General features: G+C 39.9%; 1 protein-coding gene across 9 annotated transcripts in view; it reads left to right on the forward strand.

Annotated features, from left to right (window-relative positions):
* Positions 1–14510, forward strand: part of arvcfb (ARVCF delta catenin family member b) — a 248251-nt gene extending 233741 nt beyond the window's left edge. For 6 of the 9 annotated variants that reach the window (XM_039620658.1, XM_039620655.1, XM_039620651.1 and 3 more), the window contains 4 exons: positions 2095–2148; positions 4395–4486; positions 7047–7159; positions 11603–14510. In XM_039620658.1, the coding sequence (XP_039476592.1) occupies positions 2095–2148; positions 4395–4486; positions 7047–7148 (248 nt within the window). In that variant the 3' untranslated portion in view covers positions 7149–7159; positions 11603–14510. The remainder of the gene's footprint in view (positions 1–2094; positions 2149–4394; positions 4487–7046; positions 7160–11602) is intronic. The other 3 variants (XM_039620657.1, XM_039620654.1, XM_039620660.1) reach the window with 3 other exon arrangements.
* The last annotated feature ends 1314 nt before the right edge of the window (positions 14511–15824 follow it).

The raw sequence follows: 15824 nt of genomic DNA on the forward strand, positions 1-15824 counted from the left end.
GTGCGCGTTTTTTATTTTGACAGCGAATGCGCACCTGCGGACCACTTATGTGCACCCCTGGTTATTTAGCTCGTCATATTCCAGCCACAGAAATTCTTTTGTCCCTGAAACCATAAAGCTGCACTTTCTTTTTCCCTCATAGTCTGATTTGTCATAACTTTTCCGTTTTGTGGTAGGCTTTTATTTGGCTGTCACTTCTTCACCCTGACCTGTCTTATTTGGCTCTGCAGAACTAAAATATATATCCTGCTGCTTTTACACACATACTTACATAACGGTCAGCGATTCTCTGCGCGATCAACCTCTCTCATGTTTAAGCTTGCTGTGGGAGATTTCACTTGTCAGGTTTGAATAGTAAGCTAATGAGTGATAAGACGATGTCAGAGGAATTGGTGCGCAATTAATCGTCACTCACCAATCAGTGCTGCCGCTCTCTACACACAGTTCGCGCGATCGCAAAGTGAAAGCAAAAAACAAGCACAAATTCAAACGCGATTTCAATATGTCACATATTGACAGTGGTTCACCGATGCCAATGACACAATTACTCAGCTACATGTCCGAAAGAAAATGCAAAAGCATTGACATATATTTTTCCTTCCTATGATAGCCCAACGGGCTGGGCTGAGATAGATTTTGGTAGCCCAACTGGAAAATTCGCTAGCCCCGGGACGTCGGGCTAGCGATTTTGCGAGCCCTGAGTTGTTTTAATTTGCTCCCCATTGTATGGGATGAATTACCCGTCCAGTGGGAACAAGCCATCAGACTGATGATAGAAGGTGGCCCCCCCATTTTAAAGAACTCCAAAACTAAAAGTAAAACTAAAATGAAGTCCCAGGCCTTAACAGCTAATGGCTTACTAGATACCCATACAGGGAATACTAATTAGGATGCTTTGGCATGGTTATATTTAGTGCAAATCTCCAGGCTGCTTTGTAACCAATCTCCTTTTCAAAAAAATGTGCATCTTCACACTAAGCTGGTTCATGTGAAGACCTTAATATTTTAAAATACACTAAAGTTGATCAGTTCAATTAAAAAAAGAAGAGAAAAAAAAGCAATAATTACAAACATCAGCTGGATAGTGTAGATCCTGTCATATGTTGTGGACTATATTTTGCCAAGGATGAATACATGTGTGCTGTCATTTTTGGTAGCAGGAGTCCCACGTTTACTACACTGAAGGAAAATATTATCCAGGTAACTTCTTAATAAAATGGTTTATTTTCGGGGTTTTTTACTGGATTTGATGACAGTATTAAAATAGAACATTGTCACTATTTAAGAAGTCTGCATACCCAAATTACAGCACAACATGTTTATTGGTGGACATTAACATAGAGTAACCCTACCCCTGCAGTCCTCAAAGCAGGTTCAAACCAAGTGCTAATGATTACTGGAGCAAGCGTTTGACTCAGTGTGTGTTTACTTGTTGGGGACATGTATGCTTTTTTCCCCGCCTCATGGCTATATTGAAGCACAGTGTTTGCACATTGCTACTACTTTCATCCTCCTCATGGTGACGCTTTGGTGTGAAATGTCACAGTAATGCTTTTTTCATAGGGGTTAAAAAATAAAGCACATAAAATGTTAACTACAACTTCAAAAAGCATACTGCTGCTGTTAACAAAAACCTTGGTCCAAAAAAACATTAATAAAGAATTTTAAAAAGTTAAGAGCTGGCTTTATAGAGACTGAGTTTTTGACTGGCGTAATGGTGTCAGGGATAAAGAAAATGTCCTCAACTTTAAGCCAGCGTGTGTTGCTGCATCTGCAAGGAGCTGGGATAGAGGTTTTCTATAACAGCAGCAGCAGTTTATATAAGGGGGTGGGAAGGGGACTTGTGAAGTACGTTGGCCCAACAACAAACATCTCACTGACAGAGGAGTCAGCAGCATAGCAGCAGTTTTTTTTCTTTATTTTTGCATCCATACATTCATATGAATCGTGGCACTCATGTCTGCCCACTCTCAGTTTGCATTATTCAATCACTGGCCGAGAACCATCGCCCTGAAAAGCAGCATCAGCATTGGCTCAGTGACTCAGTTTGTGTGTGTGCTGCTTTTGTACAAATGGCCTATGAATGCTTTTCAGGCACCAGGAAATGTGGCAGTGGTGATATGATACCTATGGATGAGCTGGGCCCAGGTAAGAGCCAGACTGCATGATAGTCCTTAGCCAAAGAAGAGCTAGTCCTCCTGTGATCTCGCTCCAGAGTCCAATCCTCTGATTTGACGTCAAAGATATTTTTTTAATCTGAAAATTCGCCCACTAAATCTCTCAACTTTGTATGATTGCTTTGGACCGAGCTTCAGACATGATGCTTTTTGATGCTGTATGCACGACCCCTCTCTTGACAAGATGTTTGTACAAAGCTGGGCCTGTATCACAAGCTCAACACCAAAGGATTTGGGTTGTTCTCTTACTACTTAATGAATGTACTTTTAGAATATCACAGGATAGATTCTCCACTGTGCTTCCTTTAAAGAGGAGATTCATTTTGGTTTTAAAGATGTCATTTGCAACTTTGACTATTTTGTAGCTTTCTCCGGTATTCATTTGTGATCGCTGACGGTCAGAGAATAAGATTATTTACTACAAATAGTAGGGTTGCATCAGGACGGGCATCCAGCATAAAATCTGTCCCATATCAAACATGCTCATCCATCCGCTGTGGGGACCCCTTGGGAAATAAGAGAGCAGCTGAAAGTACCTTCGACTCCGTGTTATTGAATGCTGGTGTTCCTTATAAAGCAACTCACAAACCGACAGAGGAGTTGTGCAGATATTTAAATCAGGACTACATATTCTCTTACCTCAAAGTAGAAATTGAGATTATTTATGATGGTTTCTGTGCTGACTTTCAATCAGGAGGAGTGCTTCTCCTGATTGAAGAAGGTAGAACTCTGAACCCTGAGCACATCAGGGTGACACCCCCCGAAAAATCTAAATAAATTACACAAAACATTTTTAAGCAATAAACTGAAAAAAAATGCTGTGTGTAGTAAAAATGATGCTAATTAAAACTCAAATGCACATTATTACCTCGTCGCAAGCACTTACTGAACTGATGGGTGAGTCATGATAACTGTACAGCAGCGGTCCCCAACCCCCAGGCAACGGTCCGTGAGTTGTTTGGTACCAGGCTGCAAGAGTTGAGGTTGAGGCTCGGGTGTGAAATTTATGGCTTTCAGGGTTTTTGTCGGCTTTTATTGTTATTTTTTTTTAATTATTTTTATCGTTAGCTTGGTTTCCCTTGGTCTTTTCCCGTGCGTTATGAATAAATCTCTTTCTTTTGGTACCAGTACTGGTTTTATTTTGTTGTATGTATCCGCAACACCTTAAAGGCCGGTCCGTGAAAATATTGTCAGACATAAACCGGTCCGTGGCGCAAAAAAAGGTTGGGGACCGCTGCTGTACAGTAAACATCGAAACCCATAAAACAAAAGTAAACACAAGTTTGAACTATTTTTTTACTTCATGGAGGAGAATGCAAGTTTAAGGCATTTCCACACTGGCCTCCCTTTTGAGACCCCAAGGCCATGCCATCTTTTATGTACAGCCTTTAGTCCAAAGAAGATAAAAGTGGTGATTTGCTGAATATTTTTGTTAGTGTACTTATTATTTTGCATATAGTAGATTTAGTTAGATGATTTATGTGACTAAGCTAAATGCACTTTAAAAACAGCATTACCCCTAGAAGTGACATCCTCTACTCTGAGACTTGATAAATGAAATGCCCCGGGCTACAGAATGCATAAAACACATTTTCAGGCCTGTTCTAAGGACAGGGTTAATATCTCACTTGCAAATAATTGATGTGTTTTGTTTGAGACGCACTGAGGGTAAGTAACACGGGTACTGGCAGGTTTATAGGAGCAGAAACTGCTTTCACACATGCACTGCAGCTCTGACCTTTTCTAGGACTTTCCCAGCAGAGGTGCACGTGAGAATGCAAATGTCTGACAGAGTCACATCAAACATTAGCTAGCTCCCTAGCACTAGTCTGTGTGATGTCGGGTTGCAGTCGTGTGCACATAGTGCTGTTAATATTCCAGTGCATTCACCTCCAGCAGGTGGGCGTCATGTGTCCTGTCTTCTACACGTCGCTCCACTACCCCCCCTCACCTAAATCACATGGAGTGCTTTTTTTTAAGCGTGTCTTACACGTGAGAAAGGACTACTGTGGAACTGAAATTATCCAAAGTTCGTGTGTGAAATAGGCTTGAGAATTTGGAGGCACGTGTATTCTCCTCTTCTTTCCTAACACTCACAAAAGCTTTCTGTCTGCCTCTTCACACAGTTTAAAATAACTTTCTAAACTATTTGTCTCAGTTCAATGATAATCAGGGAAACAGAGGAATTAGCTGACAATTGTTCTCTGACCTCATTAGATGGTTACTCTACCATTGACCAGAGGGACAAAGACTGCAAATACAAGACCGGCGACGGCTCGGTGGACCTGACAGAACGGGAACCATTAAAGGTATGGACAGAGCTCTTCTGATCTCCTGGGGGAGCAGGGAATAGACAAGGAGATAATGATGCCTCATTGAAATATCATCACGTCCTCTTCGTCTCTCTCTCTCTTCCTGTTTTCAGTGGTGGTCCTCATTAGAGGCTGTTAATCCTATCGATTCTTTAAAGAGGCTGGAAGTCGTCGTTCTCTGCTAATAGTGCCACCGCAGCTGAGCGCTGTGGACAGCCTCAGATCTGTGAGCTAGCAGTTAATTGAGTGTAAGCATTTGGAGTCTGTAAAGTAATTAATCTGAGACTGATTAAAAGAACCGCCAACAAGTGCTCCTTGTGGAGACAACCCTTGCCTTGGCGGTGAACAGACCGCCGTGTTATCGAATGGTCGTCTGCTGATTATACACACACATCACACAACAGCGTGTTAAACTGATCGGCAATCCAGCCTCAAAGCAGAGTCGCGGGCTAGTGGCCTCAGAGGATGGCATTTATGCATCAGATGATTTTCAAGTACTTTACGCTGTTTATCTTTCATCTTCGTTAACACAGTATGGATGGGATTGGCCCTTGAGGCTCAAAAATGAATGATTCAGCTTAGATGTTTGGTGTATTTTCACATATTTGTTTCTCCAAAACTAACACGTGATTATATTTTGGTGTTAAAGTGACTTAAATTTACCTTTCAGATTAAAATATGTAGTTTTGTTGTTTTTTAAGCCCAACTATATATTAGCTTGATATTTGCGTGAAGTGGGTAACAGTAGCATAGTTTAGGGTGCATAAAATTACAATGTAGCCATTTTTAATTCATGTGCACTTAGCTGCTCCTCATTTTCTCTTCGCTGTTTAAAATTGTAGATGTTCATATTCAACATAGCCAAACATTCAGATAATGAGCGCAGTGTACGTGTAAGTAATCCCCGTGAGCCAAAGTTTCTGGCCTCACAGCGCTGTGCTTCATTTCAGACAGCTTCTTCTACTCTTTGCTCTCTATAATGTCACAGTGGGATGATGTCCTTCTGACAGTCATCTCAACACATCGCTCAGGATGTGAGCACAGAAGCAACGCCACCTACAGTTTGTTTGCAACGGGCAGCCAATCAGAAGGAGGTTAAAGGGCACCTAGGTCCGTTGTGAGATCATAAACTTTATTTTTACAGTACTGGTATTTTAAGCAGTACTACAAACATGGCAGTGTAAGATCAGCCTCACACTTGGGGACCTGACTCAGTTATGCCAGTTCCAAACACCTGCCTGTTTGTTAGCATTAGCTATCATAAACTACCTGTAAGCTATTGTAAGGCAAGTCTGTCGGATTGAGCGCGGGCGCATGTTCTTTTTTACAGAGTAAACTTTTTATGTTATTATTTTTTGTTTTTCTTTGTTATTTATTTGTTATATAGGTTTAAAGTTGGGCCTTGCATTCTGTGTTATCTTATCTGAGGACTAAAGTGTTTCTTAAAATGTATGTTCATATTCAGGATGTCACTGCAGTGACTGCGATGGGGAAAAGCAGTGTTTCTCTGCTCTCTGTGGCTGAAGTTTTAAAATTATCCCACCTCCTATTCTCGGATGTGTTCAGTGTAGCACGTATAACTACACCCTACATCAGTATGTCAAGTTGTCTGAAAGTTTCCTGTCAGTTTTAAGTTATTTTGTGGGCTCTTAGATCTATATCGATATTTGGTCACTTAATATATTGGCCAATATTTACAGACACACAAAATGTAAACAGATTTCTATATCATTTCTTAAATGTAGTTGTTTTCGAGTCCTTAAGATAATGACAATGCAGTTAAAAAATACTCTTGTTTTGGGCGTTCCAGCAGGAAGGTTGTGCCGGGCTCCAGGCTCTATTATCACCGCTGATTTAAACTGATTTTTCCCCCACACTGACTTATAATGTCAGTGTGGGGGAAAAACAGCACTTGACACCAAGAATATTGGTGTCAAGTGCTGACTAACTACACCATTATTGCTAGTAGTGGTGGACATACTGTGGGCAAATAATAGGACCGATCACAGTTTGGGTTTCAGGCTTTTCAGCTGAGTGAAGGAAGTAAAGCTAAACTTCTCATTCATTCAGAAGGGAGAATAACAACAATAAGTATAGCAGCTTCTGAAGTATATTCCAGTGACAACTATATTTAGGCTAACTAGAGCTAAAGATATAGTGTCACATCTTAAAAGCGCAAACACTTTACTCAGCTCAGAAGGCAGCAGTAATCACAGCAAACAGTTGTGCTTGTCTTCAGAGTGTACAGGCCTGCTAGCATCGCTCCAAAGCTGTCTTTTAAGTCTGCTGCCTGTACTTCCCAGAGGTGTTCAGCCCGCTTTGAATGCAACTTGGCTACCAAAACGCGCTCTCTTCCCTCTTTCTTTTGCATGTTCTGGTTCGCTGTTTTGTAATCAACCCGAGTTCTTTCCGAGCTTTCCTGAAGGCAGGGAACTAACACTGGCTTCTCTGATCTTGGATGCATGTGTATTTAAGCAGGAGTGTACATGTGAAATGTATTGACCTCTTTTTATGTTTGACTGTGTTTTGTTTTTAACCCGTGCTCCTTTGGCTACAGAATGACACAAATAGGAAACACTATATCAGGAGTAACAGGCCTGCAGTCAGTCTGGTGGACGCTTGTGATGTTAAGCCCCAGCCTGTTGACTCCTGGGTCTAAATGCATGCATGGTAGGTCTGAAAATTGAAGTCACAAACAGGAGAAACTCCTCGCACCTTTCATGTTGCATCCTTTTCATCCTCCTTTTGCTCCTCATTTCTGCCTGTTTTCCTCTCACCCTCACACTTTGTCATGTAGACTTGCTGTCACCCTGCACCCAGACCAGTCAGGTGGAGAAATCACCTCTTTCTTTGCATAGAAATGACATTGTAAACAACTTTTGAGGATTTGTGTTTTGTGTAGAATTTCTGCTTCACATGTGCAGTGCAAGAAACCAAATGGTCAATATTTAAACCTCCCAAAAAAACTTGTACTCTCTGTATCACATAGAAAGAAGGGTGGCGCTGGTCCTCTGTTCACAATTCAGCACCACCCGTTAGAGCAGGGCGATATGACCAAAAATAATTATCACGATATACATTTGAAAATTTGCGATAACGATATAACTGACGATATAATTGACGCGAGACAAAATACTTTACAACTCCACAACTTTATTAGTGCAAAAAGAAACCCATCAGTGTATTTTCACTTAAACAAGCAGCTGTTTTTTATGTGCATTAAAGTTATATAAAAATGTAACACTGCAAATTCCTTGCTGACAGTTTAACCAAAAGGCATTTCCAGTAGAAATTGGCCGACATATCCTCAGCATAACCATGTATAATATCCACAAAACTTAAAGAGGTTATACACACACAATACGGTAATATTATGTTGAAGCACAGTACGTATCACTCCGCGAGGCTCCTGCCTACGATAGCCGTAATGCTCCGACAGTCCATCAAGCGGTGCGGCTTCGTAGCTTAGCAAAGTCGTACTAAAACATTTGACAGATTTTCGAGCGCCGTGTACCACATAAAATCGTTTCGAGGTCAGTAAACACAACCAGAATTCATACATAAGGCACACGGGATTATAAGGGACAAAATCAAAGGATTGATTTTAAGTGTGCCGTATTTTCCAAACAACACGGTAATAACTACGGCCCGCTAGCATGCTCTACCAAAAATAGTGCTTTGTTGTGTATCTGACGGACGAAAGCTAAACCAGTTCCACACCACTGAAGTTGCAGCATTTTTACAAACCAATTCTGGTTCATCCGTTTCATTTAACGATCCACTTTCGCTCTTCTCATTCTGCGTCGCCGCCATGTGCGTATGTAAACATAGGCACTGCGCACACGCGTTTTACCCACGTTCTATCGCGATATTTCATTTTCCTATCGTTGCCCAAAATTACACCGGTATTACCGTGAACGGTATGATATGGCCCAGCCCTACCACCCGTCTCATTCAAATGTAGACCTATCCTCACTCATTGCTTCCCCCTGACAGTCTTTGCTGAAATTGGCAGCAAATGATGAAGGGGAATCATTCTTCTGCACTCTAGAGAGATCCTCCAGGGACTCTGTTATGCCTTAATGAAAAGCAGCAAGGAAAAGGAAAAAGATATATGCGCGCACACACACACATACTATGTCTGCAGTTGTCGTACACCACATATCTCGGGTCAAAGCGAGACGATTTCAGATAAAGAACTCATGCAAGTTGATAAGCTGATGGCAGAAATCAGTGTGTATAATATGCAGGAACCCACACAAGTTTGCACTCCCATATATTGTGTTTGGAGATGATGATTTGTAGATGATTTAAATGTTTTGTATTTAAATTTCTGGTATGAGTGATTTCAAATAGGCTTATGTAACTTAGATTATCATATTATGTGTAAGTTACAGAAAGAAACTTTTCTGCGGTTGAGAGAGAATCAAACACATCTCTACTACTGTTTGTTGAAATGCTGTTTTTCACCATTAGAGATAAACGTTTTATCAGAAGCCTCTCTAAACAGTCACGTAGCGTACATTAGTAGCATCCTTAAACATGGATAGACCAGTAGGTGTCACACTGTAACACAACCAATACCCAGTTTTTGTTTTGTTTTGTGTTTTTGTCAGTGTGCTGCCAAAAGTGCTCTGCTGGTGTCGTCACTGTCACAGAACGCAAAACTGAAATCCAACAACCGGAAAGGCACAAAAAAATAACACTTTCACAGAAAACAGTCCCAGACACCACTTAAAGTCTTCTGCTTAGAGTTTGTGTGATCGCACCAGCTGCCACCCAGCCTGTCTCCTAAAGCAGATGTTACTTGGTTGTTCGTTTTCCTTGTAAAGCAAAATAGAGGAGGACACAAATGTCAGGAAATGACACTCTAGGCATACCCAGTTCATTAAATGTGCTGGGTAGGAGAAGCAGTTCCTCATCCAAGAAATCGTATGGAACAACTTGGGTGTTTTCTGTACATTTACTAGTTACAGTACATTAGCAACAGTTTTCTTTAGAGTGTGATTGACCATTTAAGCTGATCTGGGTGAGCTTCAGTAACTGCCTCACTGCTGTCGTCCTCTCCTCTGCCAGAATCCTCATGTCAGACCTCACTGCCTTTTTCGTTGACAGCATTTTATCTCAGTCATGTTCATCACTGGCCATTCAGTTCTTTCATCTCCATCCACTGTACTATCGTAGGAAATACTTCAAAGGCTAGATCTTAGATAGAATGGTATGGTTTGTGGTATTTGTTGTAATTTCCAGCTACAGGTAATGATAAGGATGAATCATCAGGTGAGTCGTTTTCACTTCACTTAGCGCACGCAGGATTTCACACAGCACATTAAGCATCTGTTTTGCTGTCTCTCGCCTCCATTCTCCATCTGGATTGACATGATTGACGCATTGAGAGTGACACGATTTTTCAAGTGCTGTGATAATGCCATATGATTGCTGACAAGAAAGAGATTCAAACCAGCATTCACAACTTTTAATAGTAACATGCTGTTTCAACGCTGAGAAAATCTGTTTTGGTGTGATATTTTTAAGGAAATAGCTGGTGATATTTTTTTTTTCTTGTTGTTCCACTGATTTCCCTGCACAGTACACTAGCAGCTGAGATAGATGCATGCACAAATTTGCTATTTACTGCTATGTGTTATATAAGACACACAGAAGACAATGTCATGTCCTCTAAATACTTAAATACTAAATACTAGGAGATAAAAGTATGCCACAGGATTAGGGATGCTCCTGGCGACTAATTTCTTAGTCGACTAACCTTGGAAAATTAGACTAGCCAACTAGTCTAAAACTAAGAAACACTCAAATATTAACTTAAATTTGAGAACCATTTAGTGGAAAATATCAAAAACTAATAACAAAGCCATTTTAAACCATTACTCACATTCTACAATAATGAATCATGCTGCTTAACTGTGCAGCACCTAACATCCTGCATTATCAACATTATATGTTTTTCTCTAGACAGACAGTGAAGAAGAAAAAACACTTAAACCGATGTTAAATATGGTGTGAAAGGAGTAGCAACTCTACTCTGAACTCCTCACCCTATTGTAAGGGAGAGCCCATCCATCTTTCGGAGCAAGCGATCAATAGTGTTAACAAAGAGATGAGGCCTGGATTAACAGATTTATCGTGTTTCTCAACAGCAGTGTGCCATCTGGTGGCAGATGGCCGCTTAACATTTGGTACACAATAATTTACGGCATTGGCCTCAATTAAAATTTTAACAATTACATTAAATTACTAGTAAGTCTGGTACAGACTAGTAACAACAGCGACAATTAGGCAGCTACAGGACTAGCCTAGTTGAGTAATTGCGGACATCCCTACACAGGATACAGAACCAAGTAGTGAAATGCTAACATATGGTCCCTAAAAACATTAATATTTTCTGGGTTACAAGGTAATTTAGGCACCATATGTCTAGTTTGCTGTAATAAAGTTATTGTTAGCGATGTGTTAGCAAGCTAGTTAGCTAAAGAATTTGCAAAACTAATAACTTAGCTCATATGTTTTTTTTCATAGTAATAAGAGCTGAATGCTGTCAAAATACAGTAGCTTATCTGGCATACAAATATAGTGGCCTAACACTAACATTTGGATATGTGACTTAAATATTTGGTACTTGGGAGCAAAACTAGAAACTGAAAGAAAAACTGATATTGGCTGTCAAGTTTAAAATTCTCCATTTGCCTCTGGTTTGAATTCACAAACTCGCACAAAATCTGTCTAGCGGCTGGATTGTGCCTGGAGTATATGGACTTCAGTAGCTTCCACTTATGAGTGGAAAGTATTTTGTAAGAGCAGAAATACTGAACCAAAAAGCTAGAAAACCCAAAAATTGAGCAGGGAATTATTTTAAATGAAAAAAAAGACAACATTTTAGTTTTTGTCTTTTAATGGGCTCTACAGACAAGAGTGGGAATATAAAATGTTGCCAGCCATTTCCTTTAAATAATTTAAAATTGAAGTATTCAGATTTCTATCACTGATAATGGTTTTTTTGTTTTTTGGGGGGTGGGAGGGGTGGGGTATTTTGTACTGAAGCTCATCATTTACTGTTATTTTAAACTGATTGTCTCTCTTGTCCATCTGCTTCAGGCTTAAAATAGCAACTGTGTGACGCCAAGCTAGAAGAGGATCTCCCATATCACCACTGCCATTTCACATGGAACTCATCTTGGAGTTGGACTTTGTACAGAAAAAGGGGATTTCACAAAAAAAATAACGATCACAACGGCAACTACCCAGCAGCAGCCAGCATTCAGTCATGCTTTTCAAAGAAAATTTAAAAAAGAAAAGAAAAAGAGACTACTCCTACTACTTTGTCATATCAACATTCCCACTGGACATCATGTGAATTTTACAGTTCTGACTCTTGTTGAGCGCAACCAGTGACAAAAAACAGAGCGAGGCCGATGCCGGCGAAACAATGGATATGTGATGGGGAAAGTGAAGTAAGCAAAGAAAGGAGAAATGGGATGTGTGTTGGAGAGAAACCTGATGGAGGAATAAAATATTCTTTTATTTTAGCCTGCATCAAATTTTGTAGGTTGTGGAGAGTATCAGACTCTGGTATTTTGATGTGATGGGTTGGAACAGATGTGTTTGAAGGTCACCGAATGTTCATTTGATGGGATGGAAAAGGAAAGAAAGCAAGCCTGAGAAGAACTGTAGCATAGTGGCAAAACGTGTACTCCCAGCAGAACCCACCATGAACTTAAAATCCATTTGGGTTCACTGTGTTTTTGAAGAAAAAAAAGTTATATAAAGTTATTTCAAAGCCTTGCTTTGATATCAAATGTGTCAAACTGGTGATTGATTTCCATTTTTATAAAGTCTGAGGAGTTTGCAAGTTCTAGTCTGGAGGAAGGCAAGTGACATAGTGAGTACATGGGATGATGTTTCTGTTTGCACTGCATCACAAAAGTAAGAGAAAATGGAAACAAAAGCAACAAAGACTTCTGTTTAACTGTGGTCGACACAAATGAGCCAGGCGGTGTGTCGACGTTTCTTCACAGAGCCGTGATTACGTGTGTAACCACCAGGTTTTGGTAGTGATGCAGTTTCATGGTTTCCCAGCTGGTTGCTGTATGTCAATGATGTGTATTAAAGAGGATATAAGAGATTTTGTTTATAAATGATTTGTGCTTTTGAAAAGACAGGCATAAGTTCTTTTTTGTTGGAAAGATAGATCCAAAAAGGATTTGGGTTTTTTTTTGTTGGGTTTTATATAAATGTATATTAGGCTCAAAAGGAACAAAAAAAAAAAAAAAGAAAAACGAAGAAGAAAATGACATTTACTGACTTCTTAGTTGTATATTAATATCACATTGTTTGGAAAGCACATCTCATTTGATAGAAGTTCATCATGTTTGTAAGCAAGAAATAACCACGTAACTTAAATGTGTGTCAGTTATCGTTACACAGCCGATCACCTATTTATATTTTGTGTTTAAAAAAAAAATGTTACAGGAAAAACAACATTTATCTGCAGTTTTCTTTATGAAAGCGATGCATCTGTGTTTGACTTCATCTCTCTGGAGGGGTCAGAGGTCACACAGCTTGACAAGAGGTGGCAGTGTTAATGAAAGTCACGTTTCTTTCCCCCAAGCAAGTACCATCAACTCTCCGACACCAGTGCATCTTAAAGAGAAATATTCAGTCGTGAGCATGAAGAAAAATCTGTACAGATGTTTATATTCTATTCTATCCAAGTGCCAGGTTTTGTTTTGTTTTTTTAAAATTTTGTCTTCTTTTTTTTTTTTGTGATGTCATTCGGATATTAACTAAGTCCTTCGTGTGCAGGAAGAGTGTGCAGGTGGATGATTAGGTGGGGTTAGAGGCAAAACAACAACAAAAGAAGGTTGCATCCCACTGTACAAATTCAAACATCAAGTTTGACCATATAGTATATATTTTTACAGCGTTACAGGGTGGGCAGCTGAGATGCAAGAAAAGGGCCGTGGAAGAGAATCCAATCGGAGGTTGTATCACTCATGGGTCATCAAGGCGAATGGCATGTGCCTGCGTTAAAGTCTGATTTTTCTTTGTGACGTATGTGACTCTATGAAGCTTGCATATTTTACACAGTGTTTACAAAGATGTACGTTGTGGTAAAAATCAATGAACTACAAAACAAACAACTTATTGTATAAATTTTATTTTCACAAGTTAAAAAAGAAAACATTATAATACCCAGCATCCCTTTCGTGTGTGTGTCCTCAGACGTGTGTGCTGTCATTAGACCCACATGACTGTCTGTTCCTAACTGCACTACGCAGTACCACAACCAAAGGATCTGGAGTTGTATTTACACGAATTTAAAAAAAAAAACAGGGGGTTTTGGTTTTGTGGATGTGCTGCCCTTATGTACATTTACAAAAAAAACATGAACATGGACACACACACACACACACATTAAATCAAACAGGCCTACCTGTGTAGATATATCTGAATCAAGACCGTCAAAATAAAGTAACTGTACTACTCAGTAGCAGATGTGTTTGTACCTATCATGTGCCTTAACCTTTTCCATGGTAGATAAAGATAAGTGTTTTATATAAACTCTATTCCTCCCCTTCAGCTGTCATCTCTCCATTCCCTCTGTTCACCTTCTCCTCCCCCCGTCAGCCCCTCTTCTCATTTTTCCCTCGACTCCACTCACCACTTCATGGATCCTGCATCATCACCACCACCACACCCAGCCCGACCCTCACCCACTCCCAGCCCCTGAGTAGTTTAGACTGTTGGTGGCTTTCTGCCCTCTATTACGTTGTATTATAAACTTTTAAAAAGATAGACTCGTTGGAAGAATTGGTTTGATTTCCTAGAGGAGTACAGTTGTTAATGCTTTCGTAGCGAGCAGAGGCGATGCCACAGTGACAGAATGTATGTTAATTTTACTAATACCCAGAGGCAATTATTACGCTTGTTAAACATAACGGAAAAATACTGGTTTGTAGAATATAAATTTGGTGTGTTTTCAATAAATCATGCCTGGAAAGAACGCTTTGCTCTGCTCCGAGTCTTGTTTTATATCATGTGTGATGAATCCACCCAGGTTATTCACTCACATGGGAATTTCATTTGATGCTCACAGGGAACATTTTACTGTGGAACTACCTTTCAACCAAAGAAATATTTTCAATGACAATTACTGAGTGGATTCAATAATCCACTCAGTAATCCACTCAGTACCAAGTGGGATAGCAGAACTCTGAAATGTATTCCATCACGGTAGTGAAATCACTTTCCTGATGAAATGTTTTCTGTTACACCAGGAATGTTAACATTAACTTAAAATTTACTTCAACACAATAATAATTTAAAACATGGGGAGAGTCCAGTGAGTGTACATGAGGAACGTGCTCAGAAATCAGGACTCATCTGACCAACTGTCCAATTCTGATGAGCCTGTGTGAACTTCAGCTTCAGTTTCCTGTTCTTAGCTGACTGGTGTCTTCTGATTCAAGGTTCTGCATGTCATAGTGTAGAGATGCTCTTCTGCACACGTTGGTTGTTACAGAGTTGCTGTTCCTTTCTTATTAGCTTAAAATACTCGGATTACTCTCCTCTGACCTTTATGACTTCTATCATCAACGATGCATTTTCACCCAGAGAACTGCCGCTCACTGGACATTTTCTGTAAGCTCTATAAGGCCAAGCATCTAAAATGCATTCAGCCCGGCCATGTGGAGGCTCAGAAGCAGGGCCATATCCAGGGTTTTTGAAATGCGGTGGACGGACCCATGGGAAATAAATTTGTATCAAAAATAAGAATCAAACAAAAGCAGTTGAACATTGAGTTATAAAGTTATTAATGTGCACAGACCTCCAGCCTCCAGCGGCCCTTTAACAGTATGGGACCCCAGTGAAGCACAAGCCAGATAATGGCGCTATAATAAGACCTAGTCTGGTTATAACGGTAAACATATTTACCTGTACTGAGTAGGAAAATAGTGTCTCACACATTGTTTGTCCTTTACGGAATGGTAGGCAGTGGAACAAACCACTGTGAGGTACATGAGGGAGAGTCCCTCTTTTAAAACTTACAAAATTAATGTTTTCCATTTGTAACTGAACCAAGAGCTTTAACTGTTCAAGAGACAAAGATGCTGTTATCTCCCAGTGTTTTAAATCTGCACCCAAAGAAAACCGCAATCTAAGCAAGAGGGTCTTTATTCTGAATGAAATCAAGCTTTCAAGTCAAAGGAGGCTCTTTTGGGATTTTAAGATATTGTGTGAATTCAGAACAAGAAGGCCATTTTTAAAATTACAATCTCACTATTTTACTAATTCAAAAAAACAGGACTTTTTTTGG

Source organism: Oreochromis aureus, linkage group 12 (assembly GCF_013358895.1).
Source record: "Oreochromis aureus strain Israel breed Guangdong linkage group 12, ZZ_aureus, whole genome shotgun sequence".
NCBI classification, from domain to species: domain Eukaryota; kingdom Metazoa; phylum Chordata; class Actinopteri; order Cichliformes; family Cichlidae; genus Oreochromis; species Oreochromis aureus.